We start from the raw sequence: 25,283 nt of genomic DNA, 5'->3' as shown, positions 1-25,283 counted from the left end.
CAACGAGCTCTTCCCAGCTTGCAATCTCCGTTTGGTATAATTTCTCCTTCATGCATGTGTTCGTACAGTACGAGAGGGGGACATCTTGAGCATCTGCTCTAGAAACTGACAATTAGCCTACCTTCTCTCCAGCAGACAGGTCCATTAGGTGTGGAATAAAATTGGGATAGATACGGTACGTGATATTCATGTAACTCGGAAACGGGGATGAATATTGAAAAAGTGTATTAGGATTTTTTGTTGCAAATAAGGTCCTAAATCACCTCCTTAAGGATTGACCTAACCTTTTGATACACCCTGTATATATATATACACATCATGATTATAGTGCACAAAAATGTATTCTAAAGTCATTTGTGGAATTGTGTGGAAATTGATTGTTACGTGAGTGGATTTTAGTGTTGCTAGATAGGCAATATTTTTCATTCCCGTATGATGTAACTTTTATTTAGCTCGGAAACGTCGGATATTTATGCTTTTATAAAGCGTTGAAATTACATAAAAGTCTCTTATTATTTCTTCAACGAGCCTACTGCTTGTACTGCAGTATCGAGGGATTCAACTAAGGAATTTGTCACGCTTAATTTATGTCGAAATTATTTCTTAAAGGTGGAAACAGCGGTTTTCAATTTCCTGCACTGTCACCGCTCGGAAGCCTTGCCTGCAGTCACAAAGACTATTAACACTCTTTGTTTTCCTTCACTCGGTTACAATATGGTTCAAGTAAGGATATTAATGGAGTCGCATTTTCCTCCCATTCGTGATATCTACGAGACCATATTCTAATGGCACATTAAATTAGAATAAAATGAAGTGATGATTGTAATAGAGTGCGAAGTTGGAGGCTTCGAAACTTTTACAATTGCCTCCTATGCTTAGGACATCCTTTTACTCGGATTCGAAAATGAAATAATTCAGTGAGTTGGCTTTTGTTCAGAGTTGAGAGAAGTTTTAGTATGAATTTCCGACACTTGTCTTTATTCAGGCGTAAGTAAGATGCTGGGAAATATCACATTTAATCTAAATTATCAAATTGCAAAGAAATAATCCATATACTGTACCTAGCTTAATGTAGTACTATCACTCTCTTCCACACATTAACTTTAATTTTTAATTTTCATTCATATTTTAAATTTCTTAGCAATAAACACTATTATTTATAAATTTCATTATCTATGTCACAATTGTTTTTAACCATGAAACTATTTGTAGATATATAGATGGATTTATTGAGTAATATTATACATACAGATTTTTATATTATCATAATTTTCTCTAAAATCCAATGCACGGGTCTTCTGACCCTACGTGCTTTGTACTTAAAACAAGTCCTACTTTGTAGGTTTCACCCCTCCCCCATGATTATATCCACTACTCTCTAAAAGAAATCGCATATTAAAATGAAAAAGGCACGTAAAACATATTATATAATATATCCTAACCTAAAACAGACATAAAAGTGTATAGTTGGGTAGATACCATTATCCCTTCCTCAGTTCGTATCACAAACTTCAACAGCTGAAGTTCTAATCTTTCTCGCCTTCAAGAGGAACAATCCAGTCTTTTGTTCCCATTCTCTATTCCCCATGAGGTCAAGACATGCAAGCGAACTCCTATTCTGACTTAGCATCGAGGGTGGTAGATATTTTCTCCGTACATGTTCCAATTCGACACACAATAATAAAATATGTTTATAGGAGTCCTTTTCTCTGCAAATCGGACAAAAGCCCTCTCCTTCTTCGTTGACAATTTTATTACCCTTCCATGGCCCCAATCTTAGAAAATATTTGTATATCAACTTCGTAAAATATTTATACTTTGTTAACATAATTTGTTAACGACCTGAAGATGGCAAATCATTGCCGAAAAAGTTTATAAATTTAAATTGTCCTACATGTTATGCTAATTATGTGAATTAATAATCACTTGGCAAATTGATAAGCTGTCTAAGACGGCAAATACATTAATTATTTATTTAATTCCTGCTTAAATTTTGGTTAAGGTGGTTATTATTAGAGCCTGAATGTTTAGGCATTTATATTGGTTAAAATAGGCAGGCATATAGGCACCAAAATAGTAAAAATAGGCAGTGAAGTAGGCATTTATTATTCATGGAATCAAACAAAATATAGACAAATACTTAATAAACTACTCCATACGGTACCCACTTTCCTTGGTTACACGTCACAACAAGATGCTTTTTTAAGTTGTCAACTGTCATAGTGAGCCGCCTGTCAGAGAGAACTTTTTCATGGTGGAAAAAGATCTTTCTACTTCTAGTGAAGTGATTAGAGCAAACTTAAAATAACTTATTTCAGAAGGATTCTGTACTTTCTTTCAGAGATCGGGAAAACCGACTGTGTATTGTCTCAAAAAGAGGGGTTTGAGAAGGGATTAGAGACTTCAAAGTACGCGTGACTTGTGCGTGCAAGCGACAACAGTAACGGGACCTGGAGACTTGCTTTTAATACTTCCCTCATCCCCTTTCTTTCCCCGGTAAACCCCGAAGTGACCTGAGCACTTAGGGTTATACTGTTCAAACATCTTTGTTAAGTGACATAAAAGAGGGAATCGGTAGGGGAGAAAAGTTTACGACTTCTTTTCTTTTCTGATATAATTTATGTGCGGTTTATTTTAAATGCATTAAAAATATAGAAAATGTACAATAACGATGTAAAAAGGCTAGAAAATGCATTTAACCTTAATATAGGCAACGGGAACTAAAATAGGCAAAAAGGCAAAATAAAAATTGGGCCTATCGTCCTCAAATGTGTGGAAACGTTTTTATCTTTAATAGGTCTTTCATACATACACTCAGTTTAAAAAAGGCATTTTGCCTAACATCCGGACTCTAGTTATTATAATATACTTACTGCGTACAGCATTTATTATTTATTCCTACAAAAACTTCATGTTTTATTAATTTATTATTTTTTTTATTTTTATTCATCTAGTAAGTAAAGTGAGTACAATTCAAAAATATACAACAAAATAATATTTGTAACCACTACCGTAAGAGCCAGGCTCGTGTACAGTGTGGTCTTAGTCAATAATACAACATAATATTTGCAAAGGCAGTTTATTAAATATCTTAATTTACAAAACTTGCATTACTAGTCTTAACTGGTTTTACTAGTAATAGGCCGATAAATAAATTGTACGTTGACAAGTGAATGATAGCTATATGACCGGATGTCAATGCTGTCATTCAACATTGTAACGCACTCCAGCCAAATAAATGAATGAATGAATGAATGAATGAATGAATAAATAAATAAATAAATAAATAAATAAATAAATAAATAAATAAATAAATAAATAAATAAATAAATAAATAAATAAATCTATACTAATAATAAATCTGTAGCCGAAATTTTTCTGGTAATTTTCGATTTTCCAAAAATAATCGGTCCTAACATATATAATTAACCACCCTGAAACCGAAAATCGCTTTTTTGAAATTTTTGTTTGTATGTCTGTCTGTCTGTCTGTATGTTTGTTACCTTTTCACGCGATAATGGCTGAACGGATTTCCATGAAAATTGGAATATAAAATACGTTCGTTGTAACTTAGATTTTAGGCTATATGGCATTCAAAATACGTTATTTAGAAGGGGGGCTATAAGGGGGACTGAATTAAATAAATCGAAATATCTCGCTTATTATTGATTTTTGTGAAAAATGTTACATAACAAAAGTTTCTTTAAAAATGATTTCTGATAAGTTTTATTCTTTGAAACATTTTTATAGGACTGATATTTAATGAGATAAATGAGTTTTAAAATTGAAATAACTGCGATCTAAGGCGGAGTATTGAAATAAAAAACAAATGACTTCGTCTATAAGGGGCCTTGGACACAACAATCGAAAGCTATTAAAGATAGCCTACAGACAATGTTTCTGTGTTTGTATGAAGTAATATCGGAAGCTAAATTAACCGATTTGTATAATTAATTATTATTTGATCATTGGAAAGTGTAGTTTCTCTAGATGGACATAATGCTATAATGTCATTACAGTAACTTGTGAGTGAATTGAGGACAGGTAAGATTAAAATAGCTTCTTATGCACAGAAAACTTGATAGGTTATTCTGTATATTCATTTCCTGTATTTCTTATAATAATGTTTATGAACATATTCATTTTTATCTCAGAGAATTAACGAACAACGAGAGTGTATTGATTTCCATTATTTTATAATTCAAATTTTAACTATGCTCAATTGAATCGTGTTAAAATACATAACATATAGGGTAAACCATACAGTTATTGGCCACTTGAATTTTGATGTGTTATTATAAGACAGGTTGTGCAAATAATTAATTAATATTTTGCCAGATGGTAGCAGCATGTTTTCTTATTTGGTAGTTACTTTTATTTTCAACAACAGATAGCACTGTGAGATGAAAAATATATTTCAGCAAAACATATGTTCCCAGGCTTTGGTTTCTTGTGAAATTCTTAAGAACTGTGTTATGGTTGAGTCGTAATAATTGCCGTTTCTTTTAACTGGTTTTCATTATTATTCCAATTATGAGGTAAGTACATCTCTATTTTGACTTTACACTTGTAAAACGTAATAAAATACAATCCCTAAATTTTGAAAATTTACTGGCTAATAACTGTTTCATTATAACGCATTTTTCAGTTATTGGCCACCCCGGCCAATAACTGTAATTTTAAAATAATTTAAAAAATCAATTATTTTCCTTCATTTAACTTATTAAATGTCACTATTTCACTAGTATTTTTATTTTGAGTCCATTAAATGTGTGCATAGTTATTAGCCACGTGGCCAATAACTGTCTTAATGGGTGGCCAATAACTATTCTTATTTATTTTATACCCTGGTTAGATTATTTTTAAGATTCCAAAATGAGCTGACTATAAGCCAAAGGCGACGATAGTAACATTGGAAGAATTGGAAACACACAGGACTTCACTTAGAGTCATTGCTAAAAAGCACGGTTTTCCTAAGGCAACTCTAAATATCAAAATAAAGAATGCTAAAACGGAAAGGTGATTTGAATCTTATAGCTTAGGAGGAAATTGATAATGAGTGTTCTGAAAATGTCATTTCGTATCGAACACTGGATGCAGACAAGTCTACAGGGTTGTATCCGATCTCTGATAACGAATTTGAATGACATCATGTGCGTCAGGAGTCACACGACAGCTGAATTGTGCGCGAGGTGCCAGACCGGTAGTGAGTGATCTCATATAGTGCACGGCGACTCTCAGCAGAAATTCCCAAGAAAATGGAGCCTTTCTGGGAGGGGTACATAACAATCCTTTCCGATACCAAGTACAGTTAAGTGAAAATAAAAGAAGCTTGCAATAAATAAGGTTTCGTTATTTCTAAGAAACGCATCTTCTGTATACTTAATAAGATTGGTAAAGCTCGAATGGAATTAATTTGTATCATCTTGTGGGGTGCGGCGACTTATGACAGGGGTGGATTTGCTTGCTTTTTCCACTCTGGAATTAATCCCATCCGAGCTTTGCCAGTCTTATTAAGTACACATAAGATGCCTTTCGTGGAAATAATGAAACCACGTTTTTTGCAGGCTCCTATGATTTTCATGTAACTGTACTTGGCATCGGAAAGAGTTATGTACACCTCCCAGAAAGGTTAAATTTTCTTGGGCGTTGCTACTGTAATACACCATGCACTTTGATTATAATTATGAAAATCACTCACTACTGGTCTGTCACCTCTCGCTACAATTTAGCTGTCAGTGTGATTCCTGACTCACATGACGTCATTCAAATTCCTTATCAGAGATCGGAAACAACCCTGTACTCAACAAGAAGTTTTGGCTCACAGTATTGACAATTACATCTGTTATAAAATGCAAGAAATGAACCCCGGAAACTGACTCTCCATGACAATTTTTTATATTGTATTCTTGTTGGCTATTTAACAACGCTGTATCAACTACTAGGTTATTCAGCGTCGATGTGATTGGTGATAGCGAGATGGTATTTGACAGATGAGGCCCAGGATTCGCCATAGTTTACCTCACATTTTCCTTACAGTTGGGGAAAACCTCGGAAAAACTTAACCAAATGATCATCTCAAGCGTGAATGAACCCATGCCAGGGCACAAGTCTGGATCGGCAGGCAAGTGCCTCAACCGACTGAACTACTAAACTACTGAACTACTAAAATACTAAATACTAAATACTAAATACGCCAGTGGCCGACTCCCCATGACAATACAGTACATCAGCAAGTGTGAATGCAGGTTGCAGTAGTCAACATTCTGGTTGTGTTAACACATGTAAGTGAGAGCCACCGGCGTAGCTCGGTCAGCTAAGGCGCTTGCCTGCCGATCTGGAGTTGCGTTCGGGCGCGGGTTCGATTCCTGATTGGGTTTTTTTCGAGGTTTTCCCCAACCGTAAGGGAAATGTCAGGTAATCTATGGCGAATCCTCGGCCTCATCTCGCCAAATATCATCTCGCTATCACCAATCCCATCGACGCTAAATAACCTCGTAGTTGATAGAGCGTCGTTAAATAACCAAGTAAAAAGAACATAAGTGAGAAAATATCTTCCATGCTCAAAAGAGTCAAGAATACATCAATCGGCAAGTTTCTGGTGTAGCTAGAGACACCTAAAAGAGAAGGCAAAGATGATGTAGAAAGATTGTCGTTTTTGATATCACAGAGCTACCAGGATATGCACAGAAAGAAGCGCGAACAGAAAGTTGTCCAAGAAAAGAACAAAGAAAGAGAAAACCTAAAGTAGCGAAAGAAAAGAGAAAACGAACACTCTTCAGAGAATTGCAAAATGAATCAAGTCCAATTTGTGACATTTGCAAGAAGCTTTCAGTGAAATTTGATGTGAAGACTGTAAAAAAGTATTTTATGTAAATTATATTTCACGTAAACACAGACAACACATTCCTGAAAAAGATGGTGATATCTCCCTATGTCACTCATTTTTATAAAGGAGAAGATTCACATAACAGTATGAACCTTAAGGGTAGTTTGGAGGATGATGATTACCTTGAAGAACTTGATAAACTAGCAACATATAAATAAGGGTATATACAGTAAAGAGACATGTGGATTTATCTTTTACATAAAACTGGTATTAGGGCAGTGCAATGCATGTGTAAATAACTAACAGAAATAATAACAGTTAAAAATAATATCTGCAGCCAAAACAAAAATAAATGTCTGTTAGAGTTGATAATTGTGAAGTGGCCAATAACTATGCAGTCAGTGGCCAATAACTGTCAAGAAGTGGCCAATTACTATAATTTCACACATATCAATTTTATTTCGTCACTAGTATCACACCGTATTATTGATTCCATTTTTGTAACAGTGATTTGTATAAAGAAATAATTGACAATTACAGATGCACAAACAGTTCCTTCTTACAATATAATGCATTGAAATCCTCGACTTTCAAACATAAAATTTTCCTTAAGTGGCCAATAACTGTATGGTTTACCCTATATGCAATAAACGCAATGCAAAAAAATTGGGTAATGAGCCAAGCAGATTATGTTGCGCTGTTGTAAAAGTTGTTCGTCCTGAGATTCAAGAGCTTCCACAACAAATTAAAAACTTTCTAATTCGAGTACATCAATTATCAACACACTTTTTACATAATAATATAATATAATATAATATAATATAATATAATATAATATAATATAATATAATATAATATAATATAATATAATATAAACATAACAATAAATCTGTAGCCAAAATTTTTCTGTTAATTTTCGCTTTTCCAAAAATAATTGGTAATAACAATTAAGAAACATGTTAAAGGAATTGTCATTGCACTTAATGAGTGGTCTCTGGATCAAAATGATCGCATTTTAATATTTTAAATACAATTTAAATTAAGTAACATATTAAACGATTTATCCTTCTATCAAACACGAATGTTCCCTGGATCAAATGTCCTATTTTAATTATGTAACTACTTTATATTTATTTCTAACGGGTGCAGCGGAGCACACGGGTACGGCTAGTAAATAAATAAATAAATAAATAAATAAATAAATAAATAAATAAATAAATAAATAAATATACAATCCGCGAACTATATTTTAAAGAGAACTGGAACATGGAAAAATCTAAACCCGTGAAAAAATACTACTTTCAAAGGAAATGGAATATTATTATTTTTTTGTTGAAGACGAAAGAATTGCTTGTTTACTGTGTCCCATGCAATTTATTTCTACTCGTCATTTCAATATTAAACCACATTTCAACAAAGTCCATATTAAGAATTATGGAATGCACAAACTTTCGAGTAAGTTCATTATTACGAACTGTATATTGATTATTTATTTATATACCTACTGTTAAATTAAGGACGTCACTCGTTGTGTTCATTTTCAATTGAAATTAATAGTGACTTTCAAGGTTCATTAGTCTACTTAAATGCTATAAATTTATGTTTCCGTAGGTGATGAAAGGAGGAAAGATTTCGAAAATCAAAAACAGGTTAGGTGCAAAGAAATCTCAAAGAAACTACCGACAGGAAATCTAGCATAATTGAAACGAGATAACGCATTATAAATAGGTCTACAATGAATTTATTACAATCTTTTTTGAAAATTACTGTGCTGCCACTGATGGATCTTGCACGGACAGAGAATGTGAAAAACTCTACGCGGAAGTCGATCATCCCTAATAGAAGTGGAGTGAGGCTGACGTCATATTTCCCCTACTTACCGGTTCTGCAGGCCTGTACTAATACCATGGAATGTAAATACAATACAATTAATGGTAATCTATGTTGATGAGACGTTTTCAATGAAATAATAGAAATCGCAGGACAGTCGACAAGAACAATGACGCCTAACATACTGTTTTGTGTTAAATTCCGCTTACAAGTATGAAAAAAACGCTTTATAATGTTAGTACAGAGACATCATTTTATTTTTACTAACATTTTTAATATTAACTTGCCAATACCTCTGGATCAACGCCGTTTGTTACCTCCTTCCACGAATGGAGTTCGATGATAATGGCGTAATATAGGCCTACAAACAAATCACTTTACTAGGTAGGCCTATAGGAGGGAAGAAAAGTAGTTCATCCATTTACGTAAACTAGGAAATATTGCGCTTTTGAATTTGATCATTTTCATTAGGTTTTTGTTTAATCAAAATGATCATTTTCATTAGGTTTTTGTTTAATCAAAATACAGTACAGTATTAACAATGAGTGTTTTTACTCACGAACTGAGCTTTCCATTCGGACGTATTCATTATGCAGTGTATATTATACTGTCTACAGCACATTAGCGTACAATATAGAGAATGAAGTTCAATTGAAAAATAATCATAATATGGATATTTAAACACATTTTTTAAAGTGGTGGACGTTTATTTCGATACAGTCTTCAGTTCTTTTGTGCATATTATCGCACTATAGATTATTGTACCAAAATTTCAAGTACCAGTTTCGTCCTTCGTACTAGTAACTCATGTTGAAATAATTCTGTACCTACTCTGTAAAAGAGTACCTTACGTACTGTAAATTCAATCTTCACTTCTGCCCGATCCGAAAAGATAAAATTACTCAGACATACTATCTACTGTCCGTCCAAGGAGTTTTGTCGTAGGGTCGTACAAAGGGGGGAAATCACGTGACAGTTAATTACATAACGAGGCCCTTTCATTTAAATTATTTTAAATAGTTGTATAATATTACGTAGACGTAACAGAAATTAATGTTTTCAGAAAAGAGCTAAGACAGCCCAGCCACTAGCTGGCGAATAAAAGCTGGTGGGGGAAACCGGGATGCGACGTAGGCAAATGGACGACAGTACCTGTCCGAAAATGATTCAATATTGAAAGCTCTTTCGTCACTGGAAAACGCGAACATATTTTTGGAACGTACTGTTTACTGTGACCGTAAGGCTACTATGACTGTATATGCGGTCTTGGATCTGTGTGGAGGGCGATTGAACTTCATTAGTAGAAGGGGTGGGAGTGAAGTACATTCAAAAACTCAGGTACAATAAAAATTGAAGTAAAAATAAAATAATGTCCCTGTATAAGAAGAATTTCTTTAATTCCAAACAAAGAGGATGAGTTCAAATTCAGTGTCAGATTGTACTGTGCTACAAGGACACATAGCCAGAGAAAATTGTGACTGACAATAAAACAATTCCAAGAGCAGATATCGGATTGCTGTACTTACCCTCCCATCTCGCTCTCCTTGGCTACGCGGCAGAGCACCCCTCGGTTCATGCTGCACTTGCCGGTGACAGGATCCGGGGGCGCCAAGTTGATGTAAGGAGGCTCTTCCAGAAAAGTGATCTTGAGGTGGAACTTCTCGGGCACTCCTTGGGGAGGCGTGTGGCTGTTGCCTGGCCACACGATGTCTTTGATATCGAGTCCTTCCTTCTCCCACGACTTCCAGACCCCGATCTGTGAAGTAAACAGCATCAAGGAAAATATTTCAATACGTTGTTCTCAAAAGAAAGCTTGCGATATCACAACGGTTTCCAAGAAACCATAAAGAAAATTCAGCCACATTCTTTGGGCTATATACGCTTTCCTTTGTTCTTGTATTTTTCCAGTGGATAAATCTCTAAACTCTTGCTAAGAGGATTCGTGTAAAGCTTTGTATGTTTGGAAAGAGACGAGAATTTCCTTTCTCTACAAGCGCCAACTTCTACTGTCACAAAGTACGAATTAGGTGGAAAGTGGATTTCAGAAGTTATTTACCATTAGAGACGGCCGATATTTCACAAACCGATATTTTGTCACAGGTATTTTTTTTGTCATAGATAAACCTGTGACCGATGACGCGAAATATCTGTGACAAAATATCGCTATCGAAATCTGCTCCGTATTCAGTACTCTGTGACTGATATATTCTCCTCTACGTCGTAGGTTTGCGCATGCGCATGATACAATAACAGCAATCTGGCGGTAGTTTCTCCGTCTTATTATAAATGATGTAGTTTTATTTTATTGGGCTATTTTACGACGCTGTATCAACATCTAGGTTATTTAGCTTCTGAATGATATGAAGATGATAATGCCGGTGAAATGAGTCCGGGGTCCAGCACCGAAAGTTACCCAGCATTTGCTCGTATCGGGTTGAGGGAAACCCCCGGAAAAAACCTCAACCAGGTAACTTGCCCCGACTGGTTTTCGAACCCGGGCCATCTGGTTTCACGGCCAGACGCGCTGACCGTTACTCCACAGGTGTGGACTAAATGATGTAGTTATTACGCGATTTAAATGATAACACCATTGTGTAAAATCCTGTCTGAACAACTGTTTTGTTTTGTAATTATTTTCCAATGTTTTTCCGAATACTTATGTTCCATTAATTTTTATTCTCTGACTCAATATTATAATGTTAATGCACGACTTAAAATAATTTATCCATTATATTATATACAATAAAAAGGATCAATTTTTAAAATGATTAGAATAAACATATAACCTCAATTTCTCCATACCCAACTACATTTAAAAATGATCAACTAGTTCAATATCTACATTATAACCTCTTGGTACATGAGGTTAAGTTTCGACCTGTTATTGTTCAGTTAGGTAAGTATTTATTTGTTAATGGCACATGTACATAATTTCTTTTTTGGATTTTCCCATATAAATCACTGATGAGTGGTGTGTATAGAGAAATCATATTCATATTTCACTGCTCTTCAATATTTCCTGCTAATTTTTATCGGTGTGACAAAATATCGGTGTAATTCATGCATATTGTGCTTATGTATTGATATAAAATATCGGTGTGACAAAATCACCGATAAAAGTCACAGATATTTAATTGTCACAGTCACAGTTGTCACAGATACTTGAAAATATCGTTTAAGCTCATCTCTATTTACCATCACATTATTATTGTTTTTACTGTGACATGATCAGACCTGCAGAACTGTAGCTCCTCAGAGCGACTGACTTTTACCCCTTCTTACCCCACCCACCTTTTCTACCAGTGCAGTCAAGACGTTCTAGTTACGCTTGGCTGTATCAACAATTATTCTCGCGGCGGCAGGTATACAATACGCTATCAAGAATTACAAATGAACAGATAATAAAATCCTTAGAAACATACCTTTAGAAAGTAAGAGAAAAATGAACGAGGGAAATAAATAAGTTGAAAGGCATGTAAAATAAATATTAAAATGTATGTGTGCATATAATGTAAAAAGGTCTACCTATGTATATATCGTCCTATTACTAGTAAAGCCGATTAAGTCCACTTTTTGTTTAAAATAAGTTAAGTACAGTCCCCGACTTATTTTTCCGTGCTCTGTATTCTACTAAAATGAAATAAGTCCGAAATGTTGCATGCAGGCAACAAACCAATTACTTTATTTGAAGAATTTATTATTTATTACTTACGGGTTCTGCAGGCCTGTACATGATAAATGTTAAATGTTATGTTTTATTTAACGATGCTCGCAACTGCAGAGGTTATATCAGCGTCACCGGATGTGCCGGAATTTTGTCCCGCAGGAGTTGTTTTATATGCCAGTAAATCTACTGACATGAGCCTGTTGCATTTAAGCACACTTAAATGCCATCGACCTGGCCCGGGATCGAACCCGCAACCTTGGGCATAGAAGGCCAGCGCTATACCAACTTGCCCACCAGGTCGACTACATGATAAAAAATGAAGGAAAAGTACCGTGATTTTTTAATGAAATCGAATTGGATATCTATAAGAAAGTAGGATACATATTTTAGCATCCTTAATACCTATCGTAGCCACCGGCGTGGCTCAGTCGGTTAGGGCGCTTGCCTGCCGGTCTGAAGTTGCGCTCGGGCGCGGGTTCGATCCCCGCTTGGGCTGATTACCTGGTTGGGTTTTTTCCGACGTTTTTCCCACCGTAAGGTGAATACCAGGTAATCTATGGCGAATCCTCGGCCTCATCTCGCCAAGTACCATCTCGCTGTTACCAATCTCATCGACGCTAAATAACCTCATAGTTGATACAGCGTCGTTAAATAAACAACTAAAAAATATCTATCGTCCGTCCCAGGAAGCTGTAGAGTAATTTGGTGCATATGGGGGCGGAGTCTATCTGTGCCAGAGTGTATTGCGGGCAGCATCAGCTCGAGGCCGCTAAGGGGTAAGATGCTCGTGGTACAGTTCAGATATAAATGATCCCCTTCATGCAAGCGATTGGAAGCTTCGTTCGACCAATGTCTCCATCTAGAGAGGCCATTTGCCCTAGACCTCCTACATACCAATTGTGCGGAAGTCTTATTTCGTCTTTCTACTAGTGCTGCTGATCGATCAAAATATTTAATCGATTAGCTATTTGAATTTCATCGATTAATCGATAGATTAATAGAGCTTTAATCGAGTTATGTTTTAATATACTGTACTACACAATTATTGTTAAATTTAACTTGTGTTCGGTAATAAGGTTAAGTATTAAATGTTGTATATCTGTATATATTGTATAGTTATATTATTAAAGAAACTATTTTAATTGAACAATTTTTCCTCGAAATTATTCAAATCTGCTTTACAGGGAGCTACTAACTGGAAGCCAGATTTGCATAACTATTTTAATTACTTACTAGCATATTTATTATGAGGCTTATAATTTATTGTGTCAATTTCTCCGGTAATTTTTTAGTTAACCATAAATAACAAAAAGTATGAAGACTCACCTAGTTAATACTGCTTCGTCCATGATTTTAAACATGTGAGTGCAATTCACATGCTTTGAATTAAGTGCCGCTCTATATTTAGTAACAATGTTTCCTGCATCACTAAGCACGAAAAAAAAAACTTTTTTTTCTGTCAAGCACTTCTCCACGATCGTTCAATTTAAATCCAAACGTTTGACCGAGTTTACCTCTCAAATTCTCATATGTCATAATGGAGTTTACACTTTTCACAAACCACAGAAAACTGATTTCTTTTCTTTATCATATACAAACATATACAAACTCAGTACAGAAACTACAACTGCAAAACTACAGCGGTCGAAACAGAAGACTGGCCCCTATTGCAATCGAATTACCAGATTTTAGAAAGAGAAGAAGGTAGTTACGCTCTCACTTGCACACAGTGTAGACATGGCTATTTTATAAGGGATGAGGGGGACGAAACCCAGAAAAAGATGTACTTATTTCATATGCTAGGAAGATGAGCTGACAACAAGGTGGAAGTTTTCTAGGAAAACCATAAAACTTAATAAGGATTTCGTATTTTATTTACACTTTCAATAGAGGTAGACTGTCACTGTCCTCATATCTCCATCTGTCTCTGAATAGGCTATAGATTGTTAGTGTCCACACCTGTGGAGTAACGGTTAGCACGTCTAGCCGTGAAACCAGGTGGCCCGGGTTCGATTCCCGGGTCGGGGCAAGTTACCTGGTTGAGGTTTTTTCCGGGGTTTTCCCTCAATCCAATATGAGCAAGTGCTGGGTAACTGTCGGTGTTGGACCCCGGAATCATTTCACCGGCATTATCACCTTCATCTCATTCAGACGCTAAATAACCTAAGCTGTTGATGAAGCGTCGTAAAATAACCTACTAAAATAAAATAAAAAATAAAAAAAAACAGATTGTTAGTTGGCAGACCGGAGGGAAAAAGACCTTTGGGGAGGCCGAGACGTAGATGGGAGGATAATATTAAAATGGATTTGAGGGACGTGGGATATGATGATAGAGACTGGATTAATCTTGCACTGAATAGGGACTGATGGTGGGCTTATGTGAGGGCGGCAATGAACCTCCGGGTTCTCTAAAAGCCATTTGTATGTAAGTAAGTTCTGACAATAAAGTATTATTATTATTATTATTATTATTATTATTATTATTATTATTATTATTATTTAAAAAAGCCCGTTTCAGCATCATTTGACCACTTTTGTCCTCACTCTTACGAGGGTTTCTGAACTGACGCTGGATTTTTTTAGCAGGGGTACTGCGTGGTCATGTGGACACCATAGCTTAAGGCCACAAGATAAATTCAGAACTACTGACAATCAGGCCTAGAAGAAAAACGTGTCCATTTCTTATCAGATATCGAACACGGGTCTGTCGAATTACAGCACGAAATGCTGTAAGTTGAGTCCCAACAAAGGACCAACACAAATCTCACGCAGTTTTCAAAACGTTGAAAATACACACGTTTAAATATTGAGTACGGGATCCAGCCGTGCAATATCGGATAAACTTCTCTAACAAGTGAAACCCCTCTTGCTGTGCTCTTTGGAAGGTGAGCCGCTCACAGCAAGAAACACAACGCCAGCCGCCCGAAAGCTCCCCTTCTTTACAAGTGGATCTATTGACCCAGAAACAGTATATCTTTTGTGCCAATATCTCTTTTCTATATAAAACGATTCGATCATACAGTTCTTTTGAGGCTGCAGTCTATTTCGTAGCAAGCTTCTCTTGAGAGATTTGGTTTAGGGTTACTAACTTTGTACAAGACAGATTTATACCGCCGTATTTTATTTATCCTCACTAACCTGGCCGCTATTGGCTAACGAAACGCAGTTCATTTCAGAAACACTGCACTACGCATAGATCGTTGTTAACCGACCCGCTTTCTCCACCGCTTCGAAACCATGCGAGGGAAAGTAGAATTTTTTTATACACTAGGACGATGTGGAGGTACTTCTACGCCGAGAACACAAATTCAAAACTCGGTGAAACCAGTGGTGACAAAAATATCTTCGTTTTAGCAATTTCCTTCTTTTATAATAATAATAATAATAATAATAATAATAATAATAATAATAATAATAATAATAATAATAATAGTGGTAGTAATAATAATAGTAGTAGTAATAATAATAATAGTAATAATAATAGTAATAATAATAATAATAATAATGATAATAATAATAATAATAATAATAATAATAATAATAAGGGTAGTAAAAATAATAATACTCATTTTTCAGCATATCTGTTCCACGGCTCTGGAATTCTCTCTCTGACTGTCAGAGTCTGTCGAACAATATCAAAATTCAAATTTAAATTAAAGAATCGCATTCTAGTTGTTAAACACCTGTCAGGTTTCGGAACTTTGAACATAATATTGTAACTATACTAATAAGTTATAGTGTCAGTTTTACCATTTATTTATTTGTTTATTTATTTATTTGTTTATTTATTTATTTATTTATTTATTTATCTTTTTGTCTTGTTATCTATTTAGCTGTTTATTTATTTAGTTATTTATTATTTATGTATTTATTTATTTATCTGTTTATCTGGTTATCTATTTAGCTGTTTATTTATTTATTTAGTTATTTATTATTTATGTATTTATTTATTTATCTGTTTATCTGGTTATCTATTTAGCTGTGTATTTATTTATTTACTTATTTATTTATTTATTTATTTATTTATTTATTTATTTATCTCTTTATCTGGTTATCTATTTAGCTCTTTATTTATTTACTTATTTACTTATTTATTTATTTATTTAATTATTTATCTGTTTATCTGGTTATCTATTATCTGTTTATTTATTTACTTATTTATTTATTTATTTATTTATTTATTTATTTATTTATTTATTTATTTATTTATTTATCTGGTTATCTATTTATCTGTTTATTTATTTACTTATTAACTTATTTATTTATTTAATTATTCATTTATGTATTTATTTATTTATCTGTTTATCTGGTTATCTATTTACATGTTTATTTATTTACTTATTTACTTATTTATTTATTTATTTATTTATTTATTTATTTATTTATTTATTTATTTATTTATTTATTTATTTATTTATTTATTTATTTATTTATTTATCTGCTTATCTGGTTATCTATTTAACCTGTTTATTTATTTACTTATTTACTTAGGCCTACATACTTATTTATTTATTTATTTATTTATTTATTTATTTATTTATTTATTTATTTATTTGCTGTCCGATTTCACATGGAATGTCCCTATGTGCAGAGCGTTGTAAAACACACTCTCTTTCAATGTCCCCATAAATGTGAAGTTGAAGGATTTAAATCTCTTGTTTTGTACGATCTCAATTTAAACAGTTTTGTTGCTGAATGTGCACACCCTCTTGATACCCCTGTTTTTTGTGCTAAGCCACGAACAATCTTTCTCGTACTAGCTTTCAAACAGGCATCTATTTGTTACAAATTGCCTTTAAGTACGAACAAGTCTCTGCAGCAGTGTTTCTGTTGCACGAAATTATACCACTCATTTGTTATTTTACCCTACCACACATCTTCCCACGTTACGATAGGTAACCCTACCATTCTTTCATGAAATCAATATAAAGTAATATAAAGTGAGCGAAGGAGAGAACCCTTTTGTAACCCTTAGATTTACTTCTTTATATTCTGTACAGTTTCCTATCACTTTAATTCTCTCGTTAACAAATTAACTTTGAATTATTTCGAATACATTTTTATATCCGTCTTTTCAATAACACAGTCCATTAAATCTTGCTATTTACTACGTCAAAGCCTTTGATGTAATCAATAAAGCGATAAAATTGAGGATATAGTTGTATACAATTTTGAATGGTTTGCTAATTAAAAAAGTACAATCTGTAGTAGAGTTACCTTTACGAAAACACTCTATAACAAAAGAAGAATTGTTTCCTTTGTTACTTTAAATCTCTAGGATATTGTTTAGATTCAATTTTATAGCCACTAATTGAGTGTATTAATTGTTCCATAATTTTATTATTGGAAGTTGTTTTTGTAAAAACGGATAATCAGTGGCATATGCCAATATTACGGAACATGACCACTATATACAGATATTCATTAATTCTAGAAGCCTACAAAATGAAGTTTTTGGGAGCATATTTTATTAATTCCATATTTAGCCCATCTAAGCCGCGAGTTTTACGATTTCTAAATGATTGCAGAAGCTTGTATAATTCTAATTCTCTTACAGAATGTAAATATAACTAAATTCGTTCGAAATTGTAAAGTGTTCCTCCTGTTATTCTCCATAAATCTTTATAATACCATAATACTACCGTGTATTTCATTCAGTACTTCCTGAAAATTTCGTCAGCAAAACAGTAGGGATAATTACGATAGCTTGTTTCCTGAGGGGTATTTATATGTCTAAAACGGTAATAATTAGTGATTGTTAACACAAATATAATTATTTAGTTAATTCTCTTTCATTTCGGATAACGGAAGTAAGTATCGGATTCTTCATCTGACCTGGAAAGGCAGGAAAATTAAATTTGTGCGAGATCGTGCGTATTTGCTTGCTTTTCGCACAAAACCAATACGCGGTAAGTGTGAAATACCACATTCAGTATTCCCAACGTAACAAACATAACAATTTCCCTATTCTTACCGCTTAAGCGTCATATTCATTTTACTGCTTTAGGCTTTTAACATATTATTTTTAGAGACGTTCAATATAGTAATAATTATAAATTGGAAACTTACCACTGCAATTTCACCTAAATTGCACTGTTAATTATTGTTTTTAAATATTTGCAAAAATTAAGTAAACTCTACAACACCACAGAAGTTACTGCATTTGTAATGCAAGTAACATTAAGGAAGCTGTGAAAAAATCAACAAGATTCCAGACTCATCATAGACTGGGGGTGGGGGGGAAGACAGACGTATATCACGGCCTGCTGCAGTATAGTAAACACAGAAAACATTTTATAGGAACAATGTTGAAGATAGATATATTTGTTTTCCAAAGTTGCCGCCGTCATTGAACAGAAACCAAGATGGAGATTTCATTGCAACTAATTAGAAATCCTCTTTCAGGTATGTAATAAACGATCTTCGCACAAAATAATGTACGATACACCAGCGGCATGTTTGTTTTCATGTTCGAGGAAAAGATTGAAAAAGCGAAACGTAGTTGAGCTTTTTTAATTTTCGAGAACATGAAAACGTCAAACATACCGCTCTTGTAACGGATATTACTATTACAGGACATAAAAATATATTAAATCACTCATTTAATACCGGCAAATAAATTTATAATAGGTATTTATATACAGGGTGAACCGTGAGTAACGTCACTAATTTCAAGGGTTATTCTTTGAGATATTTCAAACAAAAAAAGTTTAATACAATTTTCCTCGCTTTTCCTTCCTTTTCGAGAAAAAAGAATCCGATAGAATAAAAGAAACAATGTAGACTATAATGTACACCAGGTCTGAAGGGGTTAGTGAATAAATTATTAGTTCTGTTCAAAACCACTGCTACTTTCACAGAATTCAACCTGGTGTAAACCTTGAACTGTCGATATCGGATCCATGTTCATATGATATTTTAGTCTTAAAGTGACCCATGGAACAGATTTCTAAAGCGCGGGTCATTAGTCATGAAACACTCTGTATATTCAGAAAAAAAATGTTACAGCGATTAGGGTTAAGACAGAAAATTGCAACCAAATTAATATGAGAAACTATATCCTGCGATCGATATCCCAGCACAAGCCTCTAAGGACATGCCGGGATCGAACCCAGAAAAGCAAATAAGTAAGTACACAGAAACATGGCGTTGTGATGCGCTTTTTACATTACTGCACAATGTTGAGTCAGCAAGCCAGGCGTGAAGTAGCACGCGGACTTTGAATGGGATCCTGGAATCGATACCTGACGCAGGCCAAACAGACACAGGTTTTAGTGACTTTACTAGCTCTGTACAAGTGCAAAAAGGATTCATTCTTACTGTAGGATCATCACTGAAACAAACATAGGGAATCAATAGAGTCATTCCATGTCAAATCGAACACCTACGAAACATGACAACTTATATTTGCTCCAATGTTTTTTTATATATTCTATTGATGAAATTAAATAACCCATGTGTAATTTTTTCGGGCTGACACAATTATTCAGTTATTTATTAAATGTTACATTTTCCGTAAATTTGGATGCAACGTATTACGAAAATGGTTATACTCAAGATTCTATAAATCGTAGAAATTTCGTATTTATATCATTTTAAAGTGCAATAATTGCAGTATTATATACTAATTTTTAGTGTTCAATCAAAATATAAAATGGGCCCCTTTTAGGGAGTTATAATTTTTAAATACGTTTTCATATATCAGGGACTTACTTCTAAAAAGGGGAAAAAATATCATTATATTCTTTGAAATGTTTTACGTAGAACTGCGTTGGTTTTAGAACTCTATTCGAATCAGAAGTCGCTGTGCAAATAATTTACTGATGGTGTGTTCGTGTCGGATTGAGTGAGACCGCGCGCCGGAGCATGCAGCTGCGATAGCCGCAGCGAGAGTGAGTAATACATATCAGTGGTGCGGTGTTACTTTACGTAAATAAACAGATAACCTCTAGTTCTAGAAGTACGTAATGTCCCTTCAACACTTAGCAGTTTCCCTTTAATTTATCTAACAATAATTCCTAAGTCTTTCGAAGTAGGTATCGTGTTGTGTTGTGTGCATGTCAAATCAAACACCTGTATACGAAATGTGACCATATAGTATTTGCTTAAATCTTCTAAAATATGTTGCGCAGATCAAAATAAGAGGTCTGTAATTTTTTCTGGGATCATTAAAATTTTACTATTTATACTCTTTTAATTATATGACAAATTCATCCACGACGCAGTATGAAAATGCTCATTGTTAAGATTCTATGCATCATAGACGTTGAGTGTTGGTGCCATCTGAAATGGGAAGAAATGAACTATTATATTAATTCTTTTAAGTATAAGTTGAAATACAAATGGGGTTGTTTTAGAGGGTCACTTTTTAAACATAACTTAATGTTTTTTACATCAGCTTACTTTAAAAACGCAAAAAAAAATATACGTACAATCTATTATATTTTACATAGAACTACGTTGGTTTCAGATTGATTTCGAGTAAGAAATAACTTTAAAAATAAATATCACCACGAAGATGAGTTTGGGATTTGTGCTGAGTGGCATTTTTTTGTTACATCACATGGAAAAGTGCCTTGTGATGGCATTGGAGGTACCGTTAAGCGGCTTGCTATGGAAGCTAGTCTTCAACCTGGTATAGATCCTATTGTAACACCAAGGAAACTGTATAACTGGGCTGAGAAAAACATTTCTAATATTGCTTTTACATTTTTTACCATTAGTGAACACAAAAAACATAGCAATATTTTCTACTCAAGATACCAACAAGCAAAAGTGGTGCGAGGTACCTTACTACTTCATTCTTTTATTCCACTGACAAAATCTCAGGCCATGATAAAGAACTATTCCCTTAAAAGTGAGAGCAAAGTGGTGGACATTAAATAGAATTGATATTGGTTGTAGTTGATTAGTTTTAAAAGTCCAGTGTTGTGTAAACTGTAGTTATTTTCACAAGTGTATATTTTACAAAAAACAATATTTAAATACTGTACTGTGTTATGTAAATTACGTAAAAGAGTGATATTCTGACCGTGGAACAGTGTAAAGTGGTCACACGACTCTCATCCGGAGCTGCACCTGCACATCATCTTGCAACAGTACTTATGCAGCCCGCGACCTCAGGACGCGCAGCTTGGTGAATCATTTAATTATTCTTCAACGACTCGAAGTAGAGTTCTGATTTTTTAAGGGCGGTTAAAATAATTTCAATGTATTTAAAGATTTTTTTCTGTAATTTTAAAGTAAGTCGCTGCCATTAAAATATATTTTTATATATTTAAATGTTTTTTTAAAACAAAGTTAACAAACTTATATTTTTGTATTATTATGCGAAGAATAAAGTGTGTACTGTCACCTTCAAATTGAGACAAAGAGCAAATCTCTGTGATGATTATTAGTGGAGATAATCACGTTTAACGATAATGATGCACGACCTATTTCACAATCTTTGATAACACATATCTACTACAATAATCGATATAGACAACAATAATAAAACCCATGTTTATTTTTTCAATCCATAGAATGTTTAAAATTTGTTTTATCTAAATCGGAGACATGAAAGTCAATTCCAGGCTAAATTTGTGCGATTTGACGTGGAATGACTCTTACTGAGAAAATGGTCACTATACTTTATTTATAGGAAACGTATAACTTTCTTCACAAAGGTCTACTTAAGAGTTCTGTGAAGCTGAATATTTTGTAAATAAGCAGTAATTTTCCATCTTATTTGTACTGTATAACAGAGAGTTCGACAAGGTTGTCCACTATCACCAACTTTATTTAATATCTATATAAATGAAATTATTTTAAAATGGAACCAAATCTACACATCAGGAATCAAAATAACCAGTGCTCTAACATTAAATACCTTACTCTATGCCGATGATCAAGTCATAATTTCCAATTCAGAGGATAATTTACAAAGAGGATTGTATACATTAAATAAAATATTAAAAGATTTTGGGATGGAAATTTCAGCACAAAAATCAAAAGTAATGGCATTTTTAGGACAAGACCCAGTCAGAAGTAAGATAATACACAATAACCAATGCCTCGAACAAGTGCAAAATTTCAATTATCTGGATTGTGAAATATCTTATCAAAATGAAAAAGATGTGAACAAGAAAATTACCAAATTTACACAAATTCTAGGAATAATAAACAATACATTAAAAGCTAAATTAGTACAAAAATCTACAAGAATAAAAATATATAATATACTAGCATTACCCTCCCTTTTATACGGAAGCGAGATTTGGTCATTAAAGAAAAAAGACATGAACAGAATCAAAGCAACGGAAATGAAATTTTTCAGGAGGACAGCAGGATATACTCTTTTAGACCGAAAAAGGAATGAAGAAATTTTAGAACAATTAAAAGTAGAGTCAGTAGAAGAAAAAATCAGCAGATACAAATTCAATTGGCTAGATCATGTAAGAAGAATGGAAAATTCAAGAATCCCAAAAATTATGATGCAGTATAAACCTAGAGGACATCGTCGACCAGGAAGACCTTTAAGAAGACTGCTAGATGGGGCCGAAACAGGTCTACAGAGGCCTAATTCGTGAAGGATGATGATGATGATGGTGATAATAGAGAACGCTAAAATAATCATAGATAGTCGAAACACAGATCGATTCAGGAGGAATAGAAAATATATATTTTATGGATGACAGTATGGACTATTTTCAGTATGTGTGCAATTTTTAGTCGCTGAGAAGATGCAGCTATCAAATACCTTACTATAATAATACCGGACAGCTGTACTATACTAGAAGCATTGGCGTAGTGCGAAATATCGCGGACCTGACATCTAGCGGAGCGGCGTGGAATTACATCCACAAATACAAATATCAACATAGCGGGATTCGGATTATCGTTTAAAACGTGAGTTACTAATGTGGAATTATATATGAACCACTTAAGAACTGTTGAATAGTATTTAATGTAAAACTATTATCTTATATCAAAGCTGCATATTATGAGAAATATTGCATACTTCATATTACTTTCCGTAATCAATTGTTACATATTTTTTCTTTGCTTCAGTGAGACAAAATCAATTCTGACATTAAGAATCAATTTACAATAATGCTTTATATACGCATTGCTGACAACTGCAAAGATAAAATTGATAGTAATCTGATGCTTGTAATAATAAAGGCATGTGGACAACAATAAAACTTATTTTAATAAAACCTTAAAATTTCCAATACATTTTAACTTCTATTCATTTATTAGGTTTAAATAAAAAAATCTAATCTGTATTCTTCTATCAATACAAAGACGAAGGAATTAGGCGTAGCTAAGAATGTTCATTCCTCTGAAATCGAAAGTACGATTTGGAGCAGTTTGTAATGCTGTAATTTTGTAGCAATTATAAACAGCACATATACACCCTGACATTTCAACACAGCACTAATTAATAAAACTATTAACTAGCCCAGAAACAATATACATTGCAGTTGATTACAGCTTGTTTCGCGAGTATCGCCACACCAGTCGCCTAGATAGCAGCACCAGCGTCGTTCGCGCTCAGAACTGCTAGCTGTCCGGTATTATTATAGTAAGGTATTTGCAGCTATTTGAATGTTGTGCATAAAAGGTGTGACAAGTGACAGCAAGGAAAAACAAATTACTTAATTGCTATATTCATTGCTTATTTACATGGTCTCAATACATTTCAACAGTTCAAAGTAAAAGCAAGCGATAAATTGAGGCGGTAGCAGGAAAATGGGCCGTTAAGTCTACAGGCCCTTTTTCGGGAGAAAGTTTAATTCGATTCCCCGTTTTAAAATCTACTTGCTTACGTAGTTTCGTTTCAATATCTTGTAAACAGAGGACAGGGTAGCTAATTGAATGAACCCATTCACTCTTGTGTAGTTGTGGAACTGAGCAAGCATCATTGAAGATAATTCCATTATACAGGGTGATTCATGATAAAAGGTCAAAAATGTAGGATACGGTATCTTAGGCCATTTTGAGTGAAAAAGTTCATATGAGCATAGGTCCGTTTTCGGACGATGGCGGAGCTAGGTGCATTTTTTTTGGTAAAACGTCTCGCCCCAATGTGAATCAGAGGTTATCATATGCTGCTGACGTGAGAACGTGAGACAAGGTCACCGATCGCAATGAATGACGTAACATTGGAATCTGCATTGTGAGCGATGTAGATAAGAGAAAGAAACCGGGTGGTGGGGCATTACAAATGTCCAATCGCCTGCCCTTATCTGATGTAATGACACAGAACCAGCACATTATACAGGTACAGTTATCGGAAGTGTTAAGTTGTGTTTTTGAAGATGCCTTATAAATTTTCACTACAGAATACGTCGATATTGTGTATGTTTATGGTTTGTGCGATGGAAGTTCCTTGCGTGCCGTCGCTGAATATGAGCGACGCTTTCCGAACAGAAGGGTACCATATCGAAGAGTATTTACTGTCTATGGGGTTGAATGAAAGACTCGGTATAGCAAAGGAAGGGGGAAACAAGAGAGACGCTAATCGACCGTATTTTGAATTCTGCATAAAGGACAGCCACGAGCAACTCTCCCGAGCGACGAGAGCGATTCACGCCCGAGCGCAACAGTGCATTGAAGCAGAAGGAGGTACCTTCGAAAATGTGCGAAAACATTGACTCCGACTTCTAAAATATTAGGTATGTATGCATACATTAATATAAATTTTAAATTTTTCCGTTATCTGTCTCTAAATGCGAATTAGTACAATGGAATCGCAGACGTTTTTGTGAAATCAATGAGCCATATCTCCGTAACCGTTCGAAAATGGACCCATATTCATATGATCTTTTTGACTCAGAATGACTTCAGAATTCACATCCTTAAAATTTTACCTTTCCTCGTGAATCACCCTGTATAAGAATAAAATCAAAATTCAACAAGTTAACTTTGTTTCTTTTGAAATATCGCCGAATATGCATAAAGACTTGATGT

At 34.1% G+C, this 25,283-nt stretch overlaps 1 protein-coding gene across 5 annotated transcripts in view; it reads right to left on the bottom strand.

The window, feature by feature from the left end:
* Positions 1-25,283, bottom strand: part of Nmdar2 (NMDA receptor 2) — an 825,403-nt gene that overhangs the window by 419,010 nt on the left and 381,110 nt on the right. For all 5 annotated transcript variants that reach the window (XM_069831779.1, XM_069831775.1, XM_069831778.1 and 2 more), the window contains exon 6: positions 10,186-10,415. In XM_069831779.1, coding sequence (XP_069687880.1) covers positions 10,186-10,415 — 230 coding nt within the window. The remainder of the gene's footprint in view (positions 1-10,185; positions 10,416-25,283) is intronic.

The sequence above is a fragment of the Periplaneta americana genome, chromosome 7 (assembly GCF_040183065.1).
Source record: "Periplaneta americana isolate PAMFEO1 chromosome 7, P.americana_PAMFEO1_priV1, whole genome shotgun sequence".
NCBI lineage: Eukaryota > Metazoa > Arthropoda > Insecta > Blattodea > Blattidae > Periplaneta > Periplaneta americana.
Note: the sequence above shows the minus strand (reverse complement) of the source record. Positions and strands in the feature narration are given on the sequence as shown.